General features: G+C 53.4%; 1 protein-coding gene across 1 annotated transcript in view; it reads left to right on the top strand.

The window, feature by feature from the left end:
• Nucleotides 1–24,675, top strand: part of mtr (5-methyltetrahydrofolate-homocysteine methyltransferase) — a gene marked incomplete at its 3' end in the record, with an annotated part of 43,221 nt that extends 18,546 nt beyond the window's left edge. The window contains exons 18-31 of the mRNA XM_079372330.1: nt 4–144; nt 544–633; nt 3,137–3,289; nt 3,640–3,747; nt 3,968–4,068; nt 4,372–4,439; nt 5,292–5,412; nt 5,554–5,635; nt 7,092–7,190; nt 8,694–8,766; nt 12,283–12,438; nt 13,041–13,240; nt 13,372–13,569; nt 24,483–24,675. Coding sequence (XP_079228456.1) covers nt 4–144; nt 544–633; nt 3,137–3,289; nt 3,640–3,747; nt 3,968–4,068; nt 4,372–4,439; nt 5,292–5,412; nt 5,554–5,635; nt 7,092–7,190; nt 8,694–8,766; nt 12,283–12,438; nt 13,041–13,240; nt 13,372–13,569; nt 24,483–24,675 — 1,783 coding nt within the window. The remainder of the gene's footprint in view (nt 1–3; nt 145–543; nt 634–3,136; nt 3,290–3,639; nt 3,748–3,967; nt 4,069–4,371; nt 4,440–5,291; nt 5,413–5,553; nt 5,636–7,091; nt 7,191–8,693; nt 8,767–12,282; nt 12,439–13,040; nt 13,241–13,371; nt 13,570–24,482) is intronic.
• Between the last annotated feature and the right edge of the window lie 325 nt (nt 24,676–25,000).

Genomic DNA, 25,000 nt, shown 5'->3' with positions numbered 1-25,000 from the left:
TAGGATGGTATGGACATGGGCATAGTAAATGCTGGGAGTCTTCCTGTGTACGATGACATCGATAAAGAGCTGCTGTTACTGTGTGAGAACCTGATCTGGAACAGAGACACAGAGGCTACAGAGAAACTGCTCACCTACGCTCAGGTAACACACACACACACACACCCCACACACACACACCCCACACACACACACACACCCCACACACACACACACACAGCTGCCTGAAAGCCTTCATTCTTGAACATGCCGTATGTTTACAGCTCTTTACTTATTTTCTTTGGTTCATGAGATGAAAGGTAAACGAGCACTCTCTGTGAACCATCTCGCACAAAGTCATGCTGCAGGCATGAAGGCTCAGGACTGCAGGCTGCGAGCGGTTTGGTGTGAACAGTGCGACTTTTTTGTTGGACCGCGGCGGACAAAACACGCCGCAGCAGTCGTTTTTCACCGCTCAGTTTGTTGAGCAGCCTTCACCTGTGAAAACAAACGTCCTTTTTGTTGTTGAAATGACCACATGCTGACCCTCCTCGTGTTTTCCAGAACAATGTGAAAGGAGGGAAGAAGGTGGTTCAGACGGACGAGTGGAGACGAGACAGTGTGGAGGACAGGCTGGAGCACGCCCTCATTAAGGTCAGAGAACGCCCTCATTAAGGTCACAGAACGCCCTCATTAAGGTCAGAGAACGCCCTCATTAAGGTCAGAGAACGCCCTCATTAAGGTCAGAGAACGCCCTCATTAAGGTCACAGAACGCCCTCATTAAGGTCAGAGAACGCCCTCATTAAGGTCAGAGAACGCCCTCATTAAGGTCACAGAACGCTCTCATTAAGGTCAGAGAACGCCCTCATTAAGGTCAGAGAACGCCCTCATTAAGGTCAGAGAACGCCCTCATTAAGGTCAGAGATTGCCCTCATTAAGGTCACAGAACGCCCTCATTAAGGTCACAGAACGCTCTCATTAAGGTCACAGAACGCTCTCATTAAGGTCAGAGAACGCCCTCATTAAGGTCAGAGAACGCCCTCATTAAGGTCACAGAACGCTCTCATTAAGGTCAGAGAACGCCCTCATTAAGGTCAGAGAACGCCCTCATTAAGGTCAGAGAACGCCCTCATTAAGGTCACAGAACGCTCTCATTAAGGTCACAGAACGCCCTCATTAAGGTCAGAGAACGCCCTCATTAAGGTCAGAGAACGCTCTCATTAAGGTCAGAGAACGCCCTCATTAAGGTCACAGAAACGCTCTCATTAAGGTCAGAGAACGCCCTCATTAAGGTCAGAGAACGCCCTCATTAAGGTCACAGAACGCCCTCATTAAGGTCACAGAACGCCCTCATTAAGGTCACAGAACGCTCTCATTAAGGTCACAGAACGCTCTCATTAAGGTCACAGAACGCCCTCATTAAGGTCAGAGAACGCCCTCATTAAGGTCAGAGAACGCCCTCATTAAGGTCACAGAACGCCCTCATTAAGGTCAGAGAACGCTCTCATTAAGGTCAGAGAACGCTCTCATTAAGGTCACAGAACGCCCTCATTAAGGTCACAGAACGCTCTCATTAAGGTCAGAGAACGCCCTCATTAAGGTCAGAGAACGCCCTCATTAAGGTCACAGAACGCTCTTATTAAAGTCAGAGAACGCTCTCATTAAGGTCACAGAACGCTCTTATTAAAGTCAGAGAACGCTCTCATTAAGGTCAGAGAACGCTCTCATTAAGGTCACAGAACGCCCTCATTAAGGTCAGAGAACGCCCTCATTAAGGTCAGAGAACGCCCTCATTAAGGTCAGAGAACGCCCTCATTAAGGTCAGAGAACGCTCTCATTAAGGTCAGAGAACGCTCTCATTAAGGTCAGAGAACGCCCTCATTAAGGTCACAGAACGCTCTCATTAAGGTCAGAGAACGCTCTTATTAAAGTCAGAGAACGGCCTCATTAAGGTCACAGAACGCTCTCATTAAGGTCAGAGAACGCCCTCATTAAGGTCAGAGAACGCCCTCATTAAGGTCAGAGAACGCTCTCATTAAGGTCAGAGAACGCTCTCATTAAGGTCACAGAACGCCCTCATTAAGGTCACAGAACGCTCTCATTAAGGTCACAGAACGCTCTTATTAAAGTCAGAGAACGGCCTCATTAAGGTCACAGAACGCTCTCATTAAGGTCAGAGAACGCCCTCATTAAGGTCAGAGAACGCTCTCATTAAGGTCAGAGAACGCTCTCATTAAGGTCACAGAACGCCCTCATTAAGGTCACAGAACGCTCTCATTAAGGTCACAGAACGCTCTCATTAAGGTCACAGAACGCCCTCATTAAGGTCAGAGAACGCTCTCATTAAGGTCACAGAACGCCCTCATTAAGGTCACAGAACGCCCTCATTAAGGTCACAGAACGCCCTCATTAAGGTCACAGAACGCCCTCATTAAGGTCACAGAACGCCCTCATTAAGGTCACAGAACGCTCTCATTAAGGTCACAGAACGCTCTCATTAAGGTCAGAGAACGCTCTCATTAAGGTCACAGAACGCCCTCATTAAGGTCACAGAACGCTCTCATTAAGGTCACAGAACGCCCTCATTAAGGTCACAGAACGCTCTCATTAAGGTCACAGAACGCTCTCATTAAGGTCACAGAACGCTCTCATTAAGGTCACAGAACGCTCTCATTAAGGTCACAGAACGCCCTCATTAAGGTCAGAGAACGCCCTCATTAAGGTCACAGAACGCTCTCATTAAGGTCAGAGAACGCCCTCATTAAGGTCAGAGAACGCTCTCATTAAGGTCAGAGAACGCTCTCATTAAGGTCAGAGAACGCTCTCATTAAGGTCACAGAACGCCCTCATTAAGGTCACAGAACGCCCTCATTAAGGTCAGAGAACGCCCTCATTAAGGTCACAGAACGCTCTCATTAAGGTCAGAGAACGCCCTCATTAAGGTCAGAGAACGCTCTCATTAAGGTCACAGAACGCTCTCATTAAGGTCACAGAACGCCCTCATTAAGGTCAGAGAACGCCCTCATTAAGGTCAGAGAACATTTACTGGGCTGCATACAGAAACAGCTCAAATGATGACATGTCTCTAAAAAAAGGACCAATGAGAATCTTTAGTCCCGTTTGTCTCGATGATGTCATCTCCTCTTTGTTCTTCAGGGTATAGAGAAGTACGTGGTGGAGGACGTGGAGGAGTGTCGGGCGCAGGTGGAACGTTACACTCGACCCCTCCACATCATCGAGGGTCCTCTGATGAACGGGATGAAGGTGGTGGGAGATCTATTCGGAGCGGGGAAGATGTTCCTGCCTCAGGTGTGATCAGAACTCACCTGTCGTGACACTGACACCATATTAAAGCTTCTCACTGACGAGGTGGCACTCCGTGTGTGTGTGTGTGTGTGTGTGTGTGTGTGTGTGTGTGTGTGTGTGTGTGTGTGTGTGTGTGTGTGTGTGTGTGTGTGTGTGTGTGTGTGTGTGTGTGTGTGTGTGTGTGTGTGTGTGTGTGTGTGTGTGTGTGTGTGTGTGTGTGTGTGTGTGTGTGTGTGTGTGTGTGTGTGTCTCTGTCTGTCTGTCTGTCTGTCTGTCTGTCTGTCTGTCTGTCTGTCTGTGTGTGTGTGTGTGTGTGTGTGTGTGTGTGTGTGTGTGTGTGTGTGTGTGTGTAGGTGATAAAGTCTGCTCGTGTGATGAAGAAGGCTGTGGGATATCTGATTCCTTTCATGGAGAAGGAGAGAGAGGAGATGAAGGCTCAGTCAGGATCTACTGAGGACGTGGTCAGTGACCTTTTATAGAAGTTACATCTGTAGGATAATAATAATGCACTTTATTTCAAGGCGCCTTTCAAAACTCTCAAGGTCACTGTACAAAGCAAAGTTACAATTACATCACTAAGAAGAACTAAAAGACAAATAACAGGCTGTAGTGGATTTATGGGGAGAGAAGAAGGGAATGATCAGACAGAATGTATCACCTGTTCCTCCTCCTCCACTGTAGGATCCGTATCAGGGCACCATCGTCCTCGCCACCGTTAAAGGAGACGTTCACGATATCGGGAAGAACATCGTAGGTGTGGTCCTCGGCTGCAACAACTTCAGGTGAGACCGTTCAACTTGTGCAGACCGTGTGCGGTGTCTGCAGGAACGCTTCACCTTTACCTCCTTTCACTGATGCATCATGGGAGGAAAAGGGGTGGGGCCCCCACCTCTGAGTTTTTAGGTTTTTTTAAAGGTGGAGTCAGCAATGAGTCAGTGTGACCTCAGTGTGACCTCAGTGTGACCTCAGTGTGACCTCAGTGTGACCTCAGTGTGACCTCAGTGAGCCGACGTCCATGTGTTATACAGTCAGTGTTTCTGCTTCAGCATGACATAAACACACAACGGATCTGTTTGATGTTTCAGAGTGATCGATCTGGGCGTCATGGTTCCCTGTGATCGGATCCTCAGAGAGGCCGTCACACATAAAGCAGGTACACTAACTCTGCAGCTTCTACCATCAGTGTGTGAATGGATGAGTTCATACTGATGGACTCTGCAGCAGCCTCTACCATCAGTGTGTGAATGGATGAGTTCATACTGATGGACTCTGCAGCAGCCTCTACCATCAGTGTATGAATGGATGAGTTCATACTGATGGACTCTTTACTCTGCAGCAGCCTCTACCATCAGTGTATGAATGGATGAGTTCATACTGATGGACTCTTCACTCTGCAGCAGCCTCTACCATCAGTGTATGAATGGATGAGTTCATACTGATGGACTCTTCACTCTGCAGCAGCCTCTACCATCAGTGTATGAATGGATGAGTTCATACTGATGGACTCTTTACTCTGCAGCAGCCTCTACCATCAGTGTGTGAATGGATGAGTTCATACTGATGGACTCTGCAGCAGCCTCTACCATCAGTGTATGAATGGATGAGTTCATACTGATGGACTCTTTACTCTGCAGCAGCCTCTACCATCAGTGTGTGAATGGATGAGTTCATACTGATGGACTCTGCAGCAGCCTCTACCATCAGTGTGTGAATGGATGAGTTCATACTGATGGACTCTGCAGCAGCCTCTACCATCAGTGTGTGAATGGATGAGTTCATACTGATGGACTCTGCAGCAGCCTCTACCATCAGTGTGTGAATGGATGAGTTCATACTGATGGACTCTTCACTCTGCAGCAGCCTCTACCATCAGTGTGTGAATGTGTAGGTGTGACCTTCAGTGTAAAAGCACTATGAGGAGTTATAAATACATTAACCCTTTACCCATCAGCTGTGAGAGGGTTAATCAATCTGTGACATCATCATCAGCTGTTTCTCTCTGCAGATATCATTGGCCTGTCCGGCCTCATCACGCCATCGCTGGACGAGATGATACACGTAGCAAAAGAGATGCAGAGACTCAATATGGACACGCCTCTGCTGATAGGAGGAGCCACCACCTCCAAGTAACGAATACACACACACACACACACACACACACACACACACACACACACACACACACACACACACACTCAAAGAGAATATGTGGGATAAGACTCAGATATACAGTACCTAAATATGTGTGTGTGTGTGTTTTGTGTCAGGACACACACCGCGGTGAAGATCTCTCCTCGCTACCTGTCTCCTGTCATTCATGTTCTCGATGCTTCCAGGAGTGTTGTGGTGGTAAGAACACACCTGAGACATCCAGCTGACATCACACACACACACCTGAGACATCCAGCTGACATCACACACACACACCTGAGACATCCAGCTGACATCACACACACACACCTGAGACATCCAGCTGACATCACACACACCTGAGACATCCAGCTGACATCTCACACACACCTGAGACATCCAGCTGACATCACACACACCTGAGACATCCAGCTGACATCACACACACCTGAGACATCCAGCTGACATCACACACACACCTGAGACATCCAGCTGACATCACACACACCTGAGACATCCAGCTGACATCACACACACACACACACACCTGAGACATCCAGCTGACATCACACACACACACACCTGAGACATCCAGCTGACATCACACACACCTGAGACATCCAGCTGACATCACACACACCTGAGACATCCAGCTGACATCACACACACACACACACCTGAGACATCCAGCTGACATCACACACACCTGAGACATCCAGCTGACATCACACACACACCTGAGACATCCAGCTGACATCACACACACACCTGAGACATCCAGCTGACATCACACACACCTGAGACATCCAGCTGACATCACACACACACACACCTGAGACATCCAGCTGACATCACACACACCTGAGACATCCAGCTGACATCACACACACCTGAGACATCCAGCTGACATCACACACACCTGAGACATCCAGCTGACATCACACACACACACCTGAGACATCCAGCTGACATCACACACACACACCTGAGACATCCAGCTGACATCACACACACACACCTGAGACATCCAGCTGACATCACACACACACCTGAGACATCCAGCTGACATCACACACACACACCTGAGACATCCAGCTGACATCACACACACACACACCTGAGACATCCAGCTGACATCACACACACCTGAGACATGTGTGAGACATCCAGCTGACATCACACACACACACCTGAGACATCCAGCTGACATCACACACACACACCTGAGACATCCAGCTGACATCACACACACACACCTGAGACATCCAGCTGACATCACACACACCTGAGACATCCAGCTGACATCACACACACACACACACCTGAGACATCCAGCTGACATCACACACACCTGAGACATCCAGCTGACATCACACACACACACCTGAGACATCCAGCTGACGTCACACACACACACCTGAGACATCCAGCTGACATCACACACACACCTGAGACATCCAGCTGACATCACACACACCTGAGACATCCAGCTGACATCACACACACACCTGAGACATCCAGCTGACATCACACACACACCTGAGACATCCAGCTGACATCACACACACCTGAGACATCCAGCTGACATCACACACACACACCTGAGACATAGGCCTACAGCTGTTCCTTTAGCTGCTCTCTGATTGGCTGAAGATTACTCATCTGTTCCTCTCAGTGCTCTCAGCTGCTGGACGAGATAACGAGGGAGGAGTACTTTGAGGAGGTGAAGGAGGAGTACGAGGAGATCCGACAGGATCACTACGACTCTCTGAAGGTGAGAACACGACCAGCTGAATGTTCCTCCTGCAGAGAGTCAGAGTGAGCTGAATTCACCTGGAGCCAGTGGGAGGGGCTTAGACTGTCTGCACGCCACCTCTACCGTCACTACAGACTGTCTGCACGCCACCTCTACAGACTGTCTGCACGCCACCTCTACAGACTGTCTGCACACCACCTCTACCATCTCTACAGACTGTCTGCACGCCACCTCTACAGACTGTCTGCACGCCATCTCTACAGACTGTCTGCACGCCACCTCTACAGACTGTCTGCACGCCACCTCTACCGTCTCTACAGACTGTCTGCACGCCACCTCTACCGTCTCTACAGACTGTCTGCACGCCACCTCTACAGACTGTCTGCACGCCACCTCTACCATCTCTACAGACTGTCTGCACGCCACCTCTACCATCTCTACAGACTGTCTGCACGCCACCTCTACCATCTCTACAGACTGTCTGCACGCCACCTCTACCATCTCTACAGACTGTCTGCACGCCACCTCTACCATCTCTACAGACTGTCTGCACGCCACCTCTACCGTCTCTACAGACTGTCTGCACGCCACCTCTACAGACTGTCTGCACGCCACCTCTACAGACTGTCTGCACGCCACCTCTACAGACTGTCTGCACACCACCTCTACAGACTGTCTGCACGCCACCTCTACAGACTGTCTGCACGCCACCTCTACAGTCTCTACAGACTGTCTGCACGCCACCTCTACAGACTGTCTGCACGCCGTCTCTACAGACTGTCTGCACGCCGTCTCTACAGACTGTCTGCACGCCACCTCTACAGACTGTCTGCACGCCACCTCTACCGTCTCTACAGACTGTCTGCACGCCACCTCTACAGACTGTCTGCACGCCATCTCTTCAGACTGTCTGCACGCCACCTCTACAGACTGTCTGCACGCCACCTCTACAGACTGTCTGCACGCCACCTCTACAGACTGTCTGCACGCCATCTCTACAGACTGTCTGCACGCCACCTCTACAGACTGTCTGCACGCCACCTCTACAGACTGTCTGCACGCCACCTCTACAGACTGTCTGCACGCCACCTCTACAGACTGTCTGCACGCCACCTCTACAGACTGTCTGCACGCCACCTCTACCGTCTCTACAGACTGTCTGCACGCCACCTCTACCGTCTCCGTGCTCCAGTCAACCTGCTGCTTTCTGTTTCCTGTTGTCCTCCATCTTCTTCTCTGTTTGGGTTCATGTGTGAACAAATGGATCTGCAGGATTTCATGAGCAGATCTGCTGAAACTATCAAGATGTAGGAGAGCATCCCACAGCTTTTCTAATGTGTGTGTGTGTGTGTCTGTGTGTGTGTGTGTGTGTGTGTGTGTGTGTGTGTGTGTGTGTGTGTGTGTGTGTGTGTGTGTGTGTGTGTGTGTGTGTGTGTGTGTGTGTGTGTGTGTGTGTGTGTGTGTGTGTGTGTGTGTGTGTGTGTGTGTGTGTGTGTGTGTGTGTGTGTGTGTGTGTCACAGGATCGGAGGTTTGTGTGTCTGTCTGAGGCCAGAGAGCAGCGTTTACACATCGACTGGATGTCTGCGAGACCAGGTGTGTTAACTCACTCTGTGTGTGTGTGTGTGTGTGTGACTCTGTGTGTGTGTGTGACTCTGTGTGTGTGTGACTCTGTGTGTGTGTGTGTGTGTGTGTGTGACTCTGTGTGTGTGTGTGACTCTGTGTGTGTGTGTGACTCTGTGTGTGTGTGTGACTCTGTGTGTGTGTGACTCTGTGTGTGTGTGTGACTCTGTGTGTGTGTGTGTGTGACTCTGTGTGTGTGTGTGACTCTGTGTGTGTGTGACTCTGTGTGTGTGTGTGTGTGTGTGTGTGACTCTGTGTGTGTGTGTGACTCTGTGTGTGTGTGTGACTCTGTGTGTGTGTGTGACTCTGTGTGTGTGTGACTCTGTGTGTGTGTGTGACTCTGTGTGTGTGTGTGTGTGACTCTGTGTGTGTGTGTGACTCTGTGTGTGTGTGACTCTGTGTGTGTGTGTGTGTGACTCTGTGTGTGTGTGTGACTCTGTGTGTGTGTGACTCTGTGTGTGTGTGTGACTCTGTGTGTGTGTGACTCTGTGTGTGTGTGTGTGACTCTGTGTGTGTGTGACTCTGTGTGTGTGTGTGTGTGTGACTCTGTGTGTGTGTGACTCTGTGTGTGTGTGTGTGTGTGTGTGACTCTGTGTGTGTGTGTGTGACTCTGTGTGTGTGTGTGACTGTGTGTGTGTGTGTGACTCTGTGTGTGTGTGTGTGTGTGACTCTGTGTGTGTGTGACTCTGTGTGTGTGTGTGTGACTCTGTGTGTGTGTGACTCTGTGTGTGTGTGTGACTCTGTGTGTGTGTGTGTGTGACTCTGTGTGTGTGTGTGACTCTGTGTGTGTGTGACTCTGTGTGTGTGTGTGTGTGACTCTGTGTGTGTGTGTGACTCTGTGTGTGTGTGTGTGTGACTCTGTGTGTGTGTGACTCTGTGTGTGTGTGACTCTGTGTGTGTGTGACTCTGTGTGTGTGTGTGTGACTCTGTGTGTGTGTGACTCTGTGTGTGTGTGTGTGTGTGACTCTGTGTGTGTGTGACTCTGTGTGTGTGTGTGTGTGTGTGTGTGACTCTGTGTGTGTGTGTGTGACTCTGTGTGTGTGTGTGACTGTGTGTGTGTGTGTGACTCTGTGTGTGTGTGTGTGTGTGACTCTGTGTGTGTGTGTGTGTGTGTGTGTGTGTGACTCTGTGTGTGTGTGTGACTGTGTGTGTGTGTGACTGTGTGTGTGTGACTCTGTGTGTGTGTGTGTGTGACTCTGTGTGTGTGTGTGTGACTCTGTGTGTGTGTGTGTGACTCTGTGTGTGTGTGTGACTCTGTGTGTGTGTGACTCTGTGTGTGTGTGTGACTGTGTGTGTGTGTGTGACTGTGTGTGTGTGTGACTGTGTGTGTGTGTGTGTGACTGTGTGTGTGTGTGTGTGTGACTCTGTGTGTGTGTGTGTGACTGTGTGTGTGTGTGTGTGTGACTCTGTGTGTGACTCTGTGTGTGTGTGTGTGTGTGTGTGACTGTGTGTGTGTGTGACTGTGTGTGTGTGTGTGTGACTGTGTGTGTGTGTGTGTGTGACTCTGTGTGTGTGTGTGTGACTGTGTGTGTGTGTGTGACTGTGTGTGTGTGTGTGTGACTCTGTGTGTGTGTGTGTGTGTGTGACTGTGTGTGTGTGTGTGACTGTGTGTGTGTGTGTGTGTGTGACTCTGTGTGTGTGTGTGACTCTGTGTGTGTGTGTGTGTGTGTGACTCTGTGTGTGTGTGACTCTGTGTGTGTGTGTGTGTGTGACTCTGTGTGTGTGTGTGTGTGTGTGTGTGACTGTGTGTGTGTGTGACTCTGTGTGTGTGTGTGTGTGTGTGTGTGTGACTCTGTGTGTGTGTGTGTGTGTGTGTGTGTGACTCTGTGTGTGTGTGTGTGTGACTCTGTGTGTGTGTGACTCTGTGTGTGTGTGTGTGTGTGTGTGTGACTCTGTGTGTGTGTGTGTGTGTGTGTGTGTGTGACTGTGTGTGTGTGTGTGTGACTCTGTGTGTGTGTGTGTGTGTGTGACTCTGTGTGTGTGTGACTGTGTGTGTGTGTGTGTGTGTGACTCTGTGTGTGTGTGTGACTCTGTGTGTGTGACTGTGTGTGTGTGTGTGACTCTGTGTGTGACTCTGTGTGTGTGTGTGACTCTGTGTGTGTGTGTGTGTGTGTGTGACTCTGTGTGTGTGTGTGTGACTCTGTGTGTGTGTGTGTGACTCTGTGTGTGTGTGACTCTGTGTGTGTGTGTGTGTGTGTGTGTGAGAGACTCTGTGTGTGTGTGTGTGTGTGACTCTGTGTGTGTGTGACTCTGTGTGTGTGAGAGACTGTGTGTGTGTGTGTGTGTGTGTGTGACTGTGTGTGTGTGTGTGTGTGTGTGTGACTCTGTGTGTGTGTGTGTGTGTGTGTGTGACTGTGTGTGTGTAACTGTGTGTGTGTGTGTGTGTAACTGTGTGTGTGTGTGTGTGTGTAACTGTGTGTGTGTGTGTGTGTGTGTGTGTGACTCTGTGTGTGACTGTGTGTGCGTGTGACTCTGTGTGTGTGTGTGTGTGACTCTGTGTGTGTGTGACTCTGTGTGTGTGTGTGTGTGTGACTCTGTGTGTGTGTGTGTGACTGTGTGTGTGACTGTGTGTGTGTGTAACTCTGTGTGTGTGTGTGTGACTGTGTGTGTGACTGTGTGTGTGTGTGTGTGACTGTGTGTGTGACTCTGTGTGTGTGTGTGTGTATGTGTGTAACTGTGTGTGTGTGTGTGTGTGTGTGTGTGTGTGTGTGTGTAACTCTGTGTGTGTGTGTGTGTGTGTAACTCTGTGTGTGTGTGTGTGTAACTCTGTGTGTATGTGTGTAACTGTGTGTGTGTGTGTGTAACTGTGTGTGTGTGTGTGTGTGTGTGTGTAACTGTGTGTGTGTGTGTAACTGTGTGTGTGTGTGTGTGTGTAACTGTGTGTGTGTAACTGTGTGTGTGTGTGTGTGTGTGTAACTGTGTGTGTGTGTGTGTGTAACTGTGTGTGTGTGTGTAACTCTGTGTGTGTGTGTGTGTAACTGTGTGTGTGTGTGTGTGTGTAACTGTGTGTGTGTGTGTGTGTGTGTGTGTGTAACTGTGTGTGTGTGTGTGTGTGTAACTGTGTGTGTGTGTGTGTGTGTGTGTGTAACTCTGTGTGTGTGTGTGTGTGTGTGTGTAACTCTGTGTGTGTGTGTGTGTGTGTGTGTGTGTGTGTGTGTAACTCTGTGTGTGTATGTGTGTGTGTGTGTAACTCTGTGTGTGTGTGTGTGTAACTGTGTGTGTGTGTGTAACTCTGTGTGTGTATGTGTGTGTGTGTGTGTAACTCTGTGTGTGTGTGTGTGTGTGTAACTCTGTGTGTGTGTGTAACTCTGTGTGTGTGTGTGTGTGTGTGTAACTCTGTGTGTGTATGTGTGTGTGTGTGTGTAACTCTGTGTGTGTGTGTGTGTGTGTGTGTGTGTGTGTGTGTGTGTAACTCTGTGTGTGTGTGTGTGTGTGTGTGTGTGTGTGTGTGTGTAACTCTGTGTGTGTGTGTGTGTGTGTGTGTGTCAGTGCGTCCCCAGTTCCTGGGCCCTCGGGTCTTGGAGGACTACGATCTGACTCGTGTGTGTGACTTCATCGACTGGAAGCCGTTCTTCGATGTGTGGCAGCTCAGAGGGAAATACCCCAACAGAGGCTACCCGAAGATCTTCAAGGACAAGACCGTCGGTACGATGTCTCACTCTGAACACATCCTGACTCCAGCTGCACCTGTGCTGCAAATTCAAAACAATTCAGATCATTGTTGGGTTTTTCAGGAGCGAATACAGCGTCAACATTCATGTTGGTTTGAAGTAACATTAACTTTATTTATTCATACACATCAACAACAACTCCTCCAATGAGGATAGAGAATGGGGGTGCTCATTGTTTTTCCATCCGAAATGACTGAAGTAAGGCTTTCAACAGGAGATCCAGGTCTGAGTCCTTCGCTCAGAACACATGACCAGAATTCAACAACATGATAAGAAATAAATTTGCGCTCGCCGTTTACTGCATCTCCTGTGTGATTAAAAAAAGTACAATTTTTATTCTTTTTTTACATGAAGAGAAAGTTTTTCACTCTTGGCTCTTCTCTTCCTTTTAAACGCAGCATCAGGTCAAACTGTTGGATCTCTTTTAAAGCTTTAAACATGAGGATGCTGAGAGAGCTGCTCATGCGTACATTTAGAGGCGGGGCTTCATCCCTGATGTTTTACGTCTATATGTAGAAGGCGGTGTACAGTCAGGCCTCGCTCATGTCAGGTGTTTTTGATTTATTTGTTCTTCAGGTGAAGAGGCACGGCGAGTCTTCGACGATGCCCAGCGGCTGCTCCACCAGATGATTGACAGTTGCAGTCTGAGAGGGCGGGGCTTGGTAGGCTTCTGGCGTGCTCAGAGTGACGGTGATGACATCAATGTGTACAAAGATGATGTCACGGTGCACAGAGGCTCCAAACCCATCGCCACCTTCCATGGACTACGGCAACAGGTGAGGGTCATATACTGTAGCTGTTACATAGGCATGGTTACACCTGCAGAGGTCACACCTGGTGCTTCACTGTAAACATTAAAGACCCTGTGTCTAAAATCACTTCTCCTTTTTGATATATGTTCCTGCAGGCGGAGAAGGTTGATGGTTCTGGACCCTACTTGTGCCTGTCAGACTTCGTGGCCCCTGCAGACAGCGGGGTGCAGGACTATGTGGGTTTGTTTGCAGTGGGCGTGTTTGGAGCAGAAGAACTGAGTCAGCAGTTTCAGGATCAAGGAGACGACTACAACAGCATCATGGTCAAAGCCCTGGCTGACCGGCTCGCTGAGGTACACTGTGCACCTGTAGAACTGATGTCGCTGGGTCGTTGACTCGTCCTCTGATGTGGACGGGTCGTTGACTCGCCCTCTGATGTGGACGGGTCGTTGACTCGTCCTCTGATGTGGACGGGTCGTTGACTCGTCCTCTGATGTGGACAGGTCGTTGACTTGTCCTCTGATGTGGACGGGTCGTTAACTCGTGCTCGGATGTGGACGGGTGGACGGGTCGTTAACTCGTGCTCTGATGTGGACGGGTGGACGGGTCGTTAACTCGTGCTCTGATGTGGACGGGTGGACGGGTCGTTGACTCGTCCTCTGATGTGGACGGGTGGACGGGTCGTTGACTCGTCCTCTGATGAGGACGGGTGGACGGGTCGTTGACTCGTCCTCTGATGTGGACGGGTCGTTAACTCGTCCTCTAATGTCGAGGGGTCGTTGACTCGTCCTCTGATGTGGACGGGTGGACGGGTCGTTGACTCGTCCTCTGATGTGGACGGGTGGATGGGTGGACGGGTCGTTGACTCGTCCTCTGATGTGGACGGGTCGTTAACTCGTCCTCTAATGTCGAGGGGTCGTTGACTCGTCCTCTGATGTCACTAGGTCGTTGACTCGTCCTCTGATGTCACTAGGTCGTTAACTCGTCCTCTGATGTGGACGGGTTGACTCGTCCTCTAATGTCGAGGGGTCGTTGACTCGTCCTCTGATGTGGACGGGTGGACGGGTCGTTGACTCGTCCTCTAATGTCGAGGGGTCGTTGACTCGTCCTCTGATGTGGACGGGTCGTTGACTCGTCCTCTGATGTGGACGGGTGGACGGGTCGTTGACTCGTCCTCTGATGTGGACGGGTCGTTAACTCGTCCTCTAATGTCGAGGGGTCGTTGACTCGTCCTCTGATGTGGACGGGTGGACGGGTCGTTGACTCGTCCTCTGATGTGGACGGGTGGACGGGTCGTTGACTCGCCCTCTGATGTGGACGGGTCGTTGACTCGTCCTCTAATGTCGAGGGGTCGTTGACTCGTCCTCTGATGTGGACGGGTGGACGGGTCGTCGACTCGTCCTCTGATGTGGACGGGTCGTTGACTCGTCCTCTGATGTGGACGGGTCGTTGACTCGTCCTCTGATGTGGACGGGTGGACGGGTCGTTGACTCGTCCTCTGATGTGGACGGGTCGTTGACTCGTCCTCTAATGTCGAGGGGTCGTTGACTCGTCCTCTGATGTGGACGGGTGGACGGGTCGTTGACTCGTCCTCTGATGTGGACGGGTCGTTGACTCGTCCTCTGATGTGGACGGGTCGTTGACTCGTCCTCTGATGTGGACGGGTCGTTGACTCGTCCTCTGATGTGGACGGGTCGTTAACTCGTCCTCTAATGTCGAGGGGTCGTTGACTCGTCCTCTGATGTGGACGGGTGGACGGGTCGTTGACTCGCCCTCTGATGTGGACGGGTCGTTGACTCGTCCTCTAATGTCGAGGGGTCGTTGACTCGTCCTCTGATGTGGACGGGTGGACGGGTCGTTGACTCGTCCTCTGATGTGGACAGGTGGACGGGTCGTTGACTCGTCCTCTGATGTGGACGGGTCGTTAACTCGTCCTCTAATGTCGAGGGGTCGTTGACTCGTCCTCTGATGTCACTAGGTCGTTGACTCGTCCTCTGATGTCACTAGGTCGTTAACTCGTCCTCTGATGTGGACGGGTTGACTCGTCCTCTAATGTCGAGGGGTCGTTGACTCGTCCTCTGATGTGGACGGGTGGACGGGTCGTTGACTCGTCCTCTGATGTGGACGGGTCGTTGACTCGTCCTCTGATGTGGACGGGTGGACGGGTCGTTGACTCGTCCTCTAATGTCGAGGGGTCGTTGACTCGTCCTCTGATGTGGACGGGTCGTTGACTCGTCCTCTGATGTGGACGGGTGGACGGGTCGTTGACTCGTCCTCTGATGTGGACGGGTCGTTAACTCGTCCTCTAATGTCGAGGGGTCGTTGACTCGTCCTCTGATGTGGACGGGTGGACGGGTCGTTGACTCGTCCTCTGATGTGGACGGGTGGACGGGTCGTTGACTCGCCCTCTGATGTGGACGGGTCGTTGACTCGTCCTCTAATGTCGAGGGGTCGTTGACTCGTCCTCTGATGTGGACGGGTGGACGGGTCGTCGACTCGTCCTCTGATGTGGACGGGTCGTTGACTCGTCCTCTGATGTGGACGGGTCGTTGACTCGTCCTCTGATGTGGACGGGTGGACGGGTCGTTGACTCGTCCTCTGATGTGGACGGGTCGTTGACTCGTCCTCTAATGTCGAGGGGTCGTTGACTCGTCCTCTGATGTGGACGGGTGGACGGGTCGTTGACTCGTCCTCTGATGTGGACGGGTCGTTGACTCGTCCTCTGATGTGGACGGGTCGTTGACTCGTCCTCTGATGTGGACGGGTCGTTGACTCGTCCTCTGATGTGGACGGGTCGTTAACTCGTCCTCTAATGTCGAGGGGTCGTTGACTCGTCCTCTGATGTGGACGGGTGGACGGGTCGTTGACTCGTCCTCTGATGTGGACGGGTGGACGGGTCGTTGACTCGTCCTCTGATGTGGACGGGTCGTTGACTCGCCCTCTGATGTGGACGGGTGGACGGGTCGTTGACTCGTCCTCTGATGTGGACGGGTCGTTGACTCGTCCTCTAATGTCGAGGGGTCGTTGACTCGTCCTCTGATGTGGACGGGTCGTTGACTCGTCTTCTGATGTGGACGGGTCGTTGACTCGCCCTCTGATGTGGACGGGTCGTTGACTCGTCCTCTAATGTCGAGGGGTCGTTGACTCGTCCTCTGATGTGGACGGGTGGACGGGTCGTTGACTCGTCCTCTGATGTGGACAGGTGGACGGGTCGTTGACTCGTCCTCTGATGTGGACGGGTCGTTAACTCGTCCTCTAATGTCGAGGGGTCGTTGACTCGTCCTCTGATGTGGACGGGTGGACGGGTCGTTGACTCGTCCTCTGATGTGGACGGGTGGATGGGTGGACGGGTCGTTGACTCGTCCTCTGATGTGGACGGGTCGTTGACTCGTCCTCTAATGTCGAGGGGTCGTTGACTCGTCCTCTGATGTCACTAGGTCGTTGACTCGTCCTCTGATGTCACTAGGTCGTTAACTCGTCCTCTGATGTGGACGGGTCGTTGACTCGTCCTCTAATGTCGAGGGGTCGTTGACTCGTCCTCTGATGTCACTAGGTCGTTGACTCGTCCTCTGATGTCACTAGGTCGTTAACTCGTCCTCTGATGTGGACGGGTCGTTGACTCGTCCTCTGATGTCACTAGGTCGTTAACTCGTCCTCTGATGTGGACGGGTCGTTGACTCGTCCTCTGATGTGGACGGGTGGACGGGTCGTTGACTCGTCCTCTGATGTGGACGGGTCGTTGACTCGTCCTCTAATGTCGAGGGGTCGTTGACTCGTCCTCTGATGTGGACGGGTGGACGGGTCGTTGACTCGTCCTCTAATGTCGAGGGGTCGTTGACTCGTCCTCTGATGTGGACGGGTCGTTGACTCGTCCTCTGATGTGGACGGGTGGACGGGTCGTTGACTCGTCCTCTGATGTGGACGGGTCGTTAACTCGTCCTCTAATGTCGAGGGGTCGTTGACTCGTCCTCTGATGTGGACGGGTGGACGGGTCGTTGACTCGTCCTCTGATGTGGACGGGTGGACGGGTCGTTGACTCGCCCTCTGATGTGGACGGGTCGTTGACTCGTCCTCTAATGTCGAGGGGTCGTTGACTCGTCCTCTGATGTGGACGGGTGGACGGGTCGTCGACTCGTCCTCTGATGTGGACGGGTCGTTGACTCGTCCTCTGATGTGGACGGGTCGTTGACTCGTCCTCTGATGTGGACGGGTGGACGGGTCGTTGACTCGTCCTCTGATGTGGACGGGTCGTTGACTCGTCCTCTAATGTCGAGGGGTCGTTGACTCGTCCTCTGATGTGGACGGGTGGACGGGTCGTTGACTCGTCCTCTGATGTGGACGGGTCGTTGACTCGTCCTCTGATGTGGACGGGTCGTTGACTCGTCCTCTGATGTGGACGGGTCGTTGACTCGTCCTCTGATGTGGACGGGTCGTTAACTCGTCCTCTAATGTCGAGGGGTCGTTGACTCGTCCTCTGATGTGGACGGGTGGACGGGTCGTTGACTCGTCCTCTGATGTGGACGGGTGGACGGGTCGTTGACTCGTCCTCTGATGTGGACGGGTCGTTGACTCGCCCTCTGATGTGGACGGGTGGACGGGTCGTTGACTCGTCCTCTGATGTGGACGGGTCGTTGACTCGTCCTCTAATGTCGAGGGGTCGTTGACTCGTCCTCTGATGTGGACGGGTCGTTGACTCGTCTTCTGATGTGGACGGGTCGTTGACTCGCCCTCTGATGTGGACGGGTCGTTGACTCGTCCTCTAATGTCGAGGGGTCGTTGACTCGTCCTCTGATGTGGACGGGTGGACGGGTCGTTGACTCGTCCTCTGATGTGGACAGGTGGACGGGTCGTTGACTCGTCCTCTGATGTGGACAGGTCGTTGACTCGTCCTCTGATGTGGACGGGTCGTTGACTCGTCCTCTAATGTCGAGGGGTCGTTGACTCGTCCTCTGATGTGGACGGGTGGACGGGTCGTTAACTCGTCCTCTGATGTGGACGGGTCGTTGACTCGTCCTCTGATGTGGACGGGTGGACGGGTCGTTAACTCGTCCTCTGATGTGGACGGGTCGTTGACTCGTCCTCTGATGTGGACGGGTCGTTAACTCGTCCTCTAATGTCGAGGGGTCGTTGACTCGTCCTCTGATGTGGACGGGTGGACGGGTCGTTGACCCGTCCTCTGATGTGGACGGGTGGACGGGTCGTTGACTCGTCCTCTGATGTGGACGGGTGGACGGGTCGTTGACTCGTCCTCTGATGTGGACGGGTCGTTGACTCGTCCTCTGATGTGGACGGGTCGTTGACTCGTCCTCTAATGTCGAGGGGTCGTTGACTCGTCCTCTGATGTCACTAGGTCGTTGACTCGTCCTCTGATGTCACTAGGTCGTTAACTCGTCCTCTGATGTGGACGGGTCGTTGACTCGTCCTCTAATGTCGAGGGGTCGTTGACTCGTCCTCTGATGTCACTAGGTCGTTGACTCGTCCTCTGATGTCACTAGGTCGTTAACTCGTCCTCTGATGTGGACGGGTCGTTGACTCGTCCTCTGATGTCACTAGGTCGTTAACTCGTCCTCTGATGTGGACGGGTCGTTGACTCGTCCTCTGATGTGGACGGGTGGACGGGTCGTTGACTCGTCCTCTGATGTGGACGGGTCGTTGACTCGTCCTCTAATGTCGAGGGGTCGTTGACTCGTCCTCTGATGTGGACGGGTGGACGGGTCGTTGACTCGTCCTCTAATGTCGAGGGGTCGTTGACTCGTCCTCTGATGTGGACGGGTCATTGACTCGTCCTCTGATGTGGACGGGTGGACGGGTCGTTGACTCGTCCTCTGTTGTGGACGGGTCGTTAACTCGTCCTCTAATGTCGAGGGGTCGTTGACTCGTCCTCTGATGTGGACGGGTGGACGGGTCGTTGACTCGTCCTCTGATGTGGACGGGTGGACGGGTCGTTGACTCGCCCTCTGATGTGGACGGGTCGTTGACTCGTCCTCTAATGTCGAGGGGTCGTTGACTCGTCCTCTGATGTGGACGGGTGGACGGGTCGTCGACTCGTCCTCTGATGTGGACGGGTCGTTGACTCGTCCTCTGATGTGGACGGGTCGTTGACTCGTCCTCTGATGTGGACGGGTGGACGGGTCGTTGACTCGTCCTCTGATGTGGACGGGTCGTTGACTCGTCCTCTAATGTCGAGGGGTCGTTGACTCGTCCTCTGATGTGGACGGGTGGACGGGTCGTTGACTCGTCCTCTGATGTGGACGGGTCGTTGACTCGTCCTCTGATGTGGACGGGTCGTTGACTCGTCCTCTGATGTGGACGGGTCGTTGACTCGTCCTCTGATGTGGACGGGTCGTTGACTCGTCCTCTGATGTGGACGGGTCGTTGACTCGTCCTCTGATGTGGACGGGTCGTTAACTCGTCCTCTAATGTCGAGGGGTCGTTGACTCGTCCTCTGATGTGGACGGGTGGACGGGTCGTTGACTCGTCCTCTGATGTGGACGGGTGGACGGGTCGTTGACTCGTCCTCTGATGTGGACGGGTCGTTGACTCGCCCTCTGATGTGGACGGGTGGACGGGTCGTTGACTCGTCCTCTGATGTGGACGGGTCGTTGACTCGTCCTCTAATGTCGAGGGGTCGTTGACTCGTCCTCTGATGTGGACGGGTCGTTGACTCGTCTTCTGATGTGGACGGGTCGTTGACTCGCCCTCTGATGTGGACGGGTCGTTGACTCGTCCTCTAATGTCGAGGGGTCGTTGACTCGTCCTCTGATGTGGACGGGTGGACGGGTCGTTGACTCGTCCTCTGATGTGGACAGGTGGACGGGTCGTTGACTCGTCCTCTGATGTGGACGGGTCGTTAACTCGTCCTCTAATGTCGAGGGGTCGTTGACTCGTCCTCTGATGTGGACGGGTGGACGGGTCGTTGACTCGTCCTCTGATGTGGACGGGTGGATGGGTGGACGGGTCGTTGACTCGTCCTCTGATGTGGACGGGTCGTTGACTCGTCCTCTAATGTCGAGGGGTCGTTGACTCGTCCTCTGATGTCACTAGGTCGTTGACTCGTCCTCTGATGTCACTAGGTCGTTAACTCGTCCTCTGATGTGGACGGGTCGTTGACTCGTCCTCTAATGTCGAGGGGTCGTTGACTCGTCCTCTGATGTCACTAGGTCGTTGACTCGTCCTCTGATGTCACTAGGTCGTTAACTCGTCCTCTGATGTGGACGGGTCGTTGACTCGTCCTCTGATGTCACTAGGTCGTTAACTCGTCCTCTGATGTGGACGGGTCGTTGACTCGTCCTCTGATGTGGACGGGTGGACGGGTCGTTGACTCGTCCTCTGATGTGGACGGGTCGTTGACTCGTCCTCTAATGTCGAGGGGTCGTTGACTCGTCCTCTGATGTGGACGGGTGGACGGGTCGTTGACTCGTCCTCTAATGTCGAGGGGTCGTTGACTCGTCCTCTGATGTGGACGGGTCGTTGACTCGTCCTCTGATGTGGACGGGTGGACGGGTCGTTGACTCGTCCTCTGATGTGGACGGGTCGTTAACTCGTCCTCTAATGTCGAGGGGTCGTTGACTCGTCCTCTGATGTGGACGGGTGGACGGGTCGTTGACTCGTCCTCTGATGTGGACGGGTGGACGGGTCGTTGACTCGCCCTCTGATGTGGACGGGTCGTTGACTCGTCCTCTAATGTCGAGGGGTCGTTGACTCGTCCTCTGATGTGGACGGGTGGACGGGTCGTCGACTCGTCCTCTGATGTGGACGGGTCGTTGACTCGTCCTCTGATGTGGACGGGTCGTTGACTCGTCCTCTGATGTGGACGGGTGGACGGGTCGTTGACTCGTCCTCTGATGTGGACGGGTCGTTGACTCGTCCTCTAATGTCGAGGGGTCGTTGACTCGTCCTCTGATGTGGACGGGTGGACGGGTCGTTGACTCGTCCTCTGATGTGGACGGGTCGTTGACTCGTCCTCTGATGTGGACGGGTCGTTGACTCGTCCTCTGATGTGGACGGGTCGTTGACTCGTCCTCTGATGTGGACGGGTCGTTGACTCGTCCTCTGATGTGGACGGGTCGTTAACTCGTCCTCTAATGTCGAGGGGTCGTTGACTCGTCCTCTGATGTGGACGGGTGGACGGGTCGTTGACTCGTCCTCTGATGTGGACGGGTGGACGGGTCGTTGACTCGTCCTCTGATGTGGACGGGTCGTTGACTCGCCCTCTGATGTGGACGGGTGGACGGGTCGTTGACTCGTCCTCTGATGTGGACGGGTCGTTGACTCGTCCTCTAATGTCGAGGGGTCGTTGACTCGTCCTCTGATGTGGACGGGTCGTTGACTCGTCTTCTGATGTGGACGGGTCGTTGACTCGCCCTCTGATGTGGACGGGTCGTTGACTCGTCCTCTAATGTCGAGGGGTCGTTGACTCGTCCTCTGATGTGGACGGGTGGACGGGTCGTTGACTCGTCCTCTGATGTGGACAGGTGGACGGGTCGTTGACTCGTCCTCTGATGTGGACAGGTCGTTGACTCGTCCTCTGATGTGGACGGGTCGTTGACTCGTCCTCTAATGTCGAGGGGTCGTTGACTCGTCCTCTGATGTGGACGGGTGGACGGGTCGTTAACTCGTCCTCTGATGTGGACGGGTCGTTGACTCGTCCTCTGATGTGGACGGGTGGACGGGTCGTTAACTCGTCCTCTGATGTGGACGGGTCGTTGACTCGTCCTCTGATGTGGACGGGTCGTTAACTCGTCCTCTAATGTCGAGGGGTCGTTGACTCGTCCTCTGATGTGGACGGTGGACGGGTCGTTGACCCGTCCTCTGATGTGGACGGGTGGACGGGTCGTTGACTCGTCCTCTGATGTGGACGGGTGGACGGGTCGTTGACTCGTCCTCTGATGTGGACGGGTCGTTGACTCGTCCTCTGATGTGGACGGGTCGTTGACTCGTCCTCTAATGTCGAGGGGTCGTTGACTCGTCCTCTGATGTCACTAGGTCGTTGACTCGTCCTCTGATGTCACTAGGTCGTTAACTCGTCCTCTGATGTGGACGGGTCGTTGACTCGTCCTCTAATGTCGAGGGGTCGTTGACTCGTCCTCTGATGTCACTAGGTCGTTGACTCGTCCTCTGATGTCACTAGGTCGTTAACTCGTCCTCTGATGTGGACGGGTCGTTGACTCGTCCTCTGATGTCACTAGGTCGTTAACTCGTCCTCTGATGTGGACGGGTCGTTGACTCGTCCTCTGATGTGGACGGGTGGACGGGTCGTTGACTCGTCCTCTGATGTGGACGGGTCGTTGACTCGTCCTCTAATGTCGAGGGGTCGTTGACTCGTCCTCTGATGTGGACGGGTGGACGGGTCGTTGACTCGTCCTCTAATGTCGAGGGGTCGTTGACTCGTCCTCTGATGTGGACGGGTCATTGACTCGTCCTCTGATGTGGACGGGTGGACGGGTCGTTGACTCGTCCTCTGATGTGGACGGGTCGTTAACTCGTCCTCTAATGTCGAGGGGTCGTTGACTCGTCCTCTGATGTGGACGGGTGGACGGGTCGTTGACTCGTCCTCTGATGTGGACGGGTGGACGGGTCGTTGACTCGCCCTCTGATGTGGACGGGTCGTTGACTCGTCCTCTAATGTCGAGGGGTCGTTGACTCGTCCTCTGATGTGGACGGGTGGACGGGTCGTCGACTCGTCCTCTGATGTGGACGGGTCGTTGACTCGTCCTCTGATGTGGACGGGTCGTTGACTCGTCCTCTGATGTGGACGGGTGGACGGGTCGTTGACTCGTCCTCTGATGTGGACGGGTCGTTGACTCGTCCTCTAATGTCGAGGGGTCGTTGACTCGTCCTCTGATGTGGACGGGTGGACGGGTCGTTGACTCGTCCTCTGATGTGGACGGGTCGTTGACTCGTCCTCTGATGTGGACGGGTCGTTGACTCGTCCTCTGATGTGGACGGGTCGTTGACTCGTCCTCTGATGTGGACGGGTCGTTGACTCGTCCTCTGATGTGGACGGGTCGTTAACTCGTCCTCTAATGTCGAGGGGTCGTTGACTCGTCCTCTGATGTGGACGGGTGGACGGGTCGTTGACTCGTCCTCTGATGTGGACGGGTGGACGGGTCGTTGACTCGTCCTCTGATGTGGACGGGTCGTTGACTCGCCCTCTGATGTGGACGGGTGGACGGGTCGTTGACTCGTCCTCTGATGTGGACGGGTCGTTGACTCGTCCTCTAATGTCGAGGGGTCGTTGACTCGTCCTCTGATGTGGACGGGTCGTTGACTCGTCTTCTGATGTGGACGGGTCGTTGACTCGCCCTCTGATGTGGACGGGTCGTTGACTCGTCCTCTAATGTCGAGGGGTCGTTGACTCGTCCTCTGATGTGGACGGGTGGACGGGTCGTTGACTCGTCCTCTGATGTGGACAGGTGGACGGGTCGTTGACTCGTCCTCTGATGTGGACGGGTCGTTGACTCGTCCTCTGATGTGGACGGGTCGTTGACTCGTCCTCTAATGTCGAGGGGTCGTTGACTCGTCCTCTGATGTGGACGGGTGGACGGGTCGTTAACTCGTCCTCTGATGTGGACGGGTCGTTGACTCGTCCTCTGATGTGGACGGTTGGCCGGGTCGTTAACTCGTCCTCTGATGTGGACGGGTCGTTGACTCGTCCTCTGATGTGGACGGGTCGTTGACTCGTCCTCTAATGTCGAGGGGTCGTTGACTCGTCCTCTGATGTGGACGGGTGGACGGGTCGTTGACTCGTCCTCTGATGTGGACGGGTCGTTGACTCGTCCTCTAATGTCGAGGGGTCGTTGACTCGTCCTCTGATGTGGACGGGTGGACGGGTCGTTAACTCGTCCTCTGATGTGGACGGGTCGTTGACTCGTCCTCTGATGTGGACGGTTGGACGGGTCGTTAACTCGTCCTCTGATGTGGACGGGTCGTTGACTCGTCCTCTGATGTGGACGGGTCGTTGACTCGTCCTCTAATGTCGAGGGGTCGTTGACTCGTCCTCTGATGTGGACGGGTCGTTGACTCGTCCTCTGATGTGGACGGGTGGACGGGTCGTTGACTCGTCCTCTGATGTGGACGGGTGGACGGGTCGTTGACTCGTCCTCTGATGTGGACGGGTCGTTGACTCGCCCTCTGATGTGGACGGGTCGTTGACTCGTCCTCTAATGTCGAGGGGTCGTTGACTCGTCCTCTGATGTGGACGGGTCGTCGACTCGTCCTCTGATGTGGACGGGTCGTTGACTCGTCCTCTGATGGCGCCCTGCAGGCCTTCGCCGAGGAGCTGCACTGTCGTGTTCGTAAAGACCTGTGGGGGTACAGCTGTGAGGAGGAGCTGCACGCCTCAGACCTGCACAGAGTCCGATACCAGGGCATCAGACCTGCAGCAGGTTACCCGAGTCAGCCCGACCACACGGAGAAGAGCACCATGTGGAGGCTGGCCCAGGTCGAGGAGAGGACAGGTGAGTGTCCACGTGTCCAGTCTACAGGAAACAGGGTGAACAGGGCAGCGTCTCCGTTGTCCCCTAAATTGACAATATGCAGCTCCTCTGAAAACAGACTTCACGCACATGCTCAGTTCAAAGGTCAAAGGTCATGAGACAGTAAGTGGACGACGCAACAATGGCGGACTCCAGAGTTCTGTTTGTGAAACACAAAGATAAACACATCTGTCATGAGAAGTTCAAACGTGTTAAAGTTCTCACAATGAGCCACATGTCAGCGGCCAATCAGAAGTCTTCAATGATTATCCACAGGAAGGTCAGGCTTCTTCTTCTGTCATACCTT

This window comes from Symphodus melops (genome assembly GCF_947650265.1).
Source record: "Symphodus melops genome assembly, chromosome: 21".
NCBI lineage: Eukaryota > Metazoa > Chordata > Actinopteri > Labriformes > Labridae > Symphodus > Symphodus melops.
The sequence above is the reverse complement of the archived record's forward strand: the minus strand, read 5'-3'. Positions and strand labels throughout refer to the sequence as shown.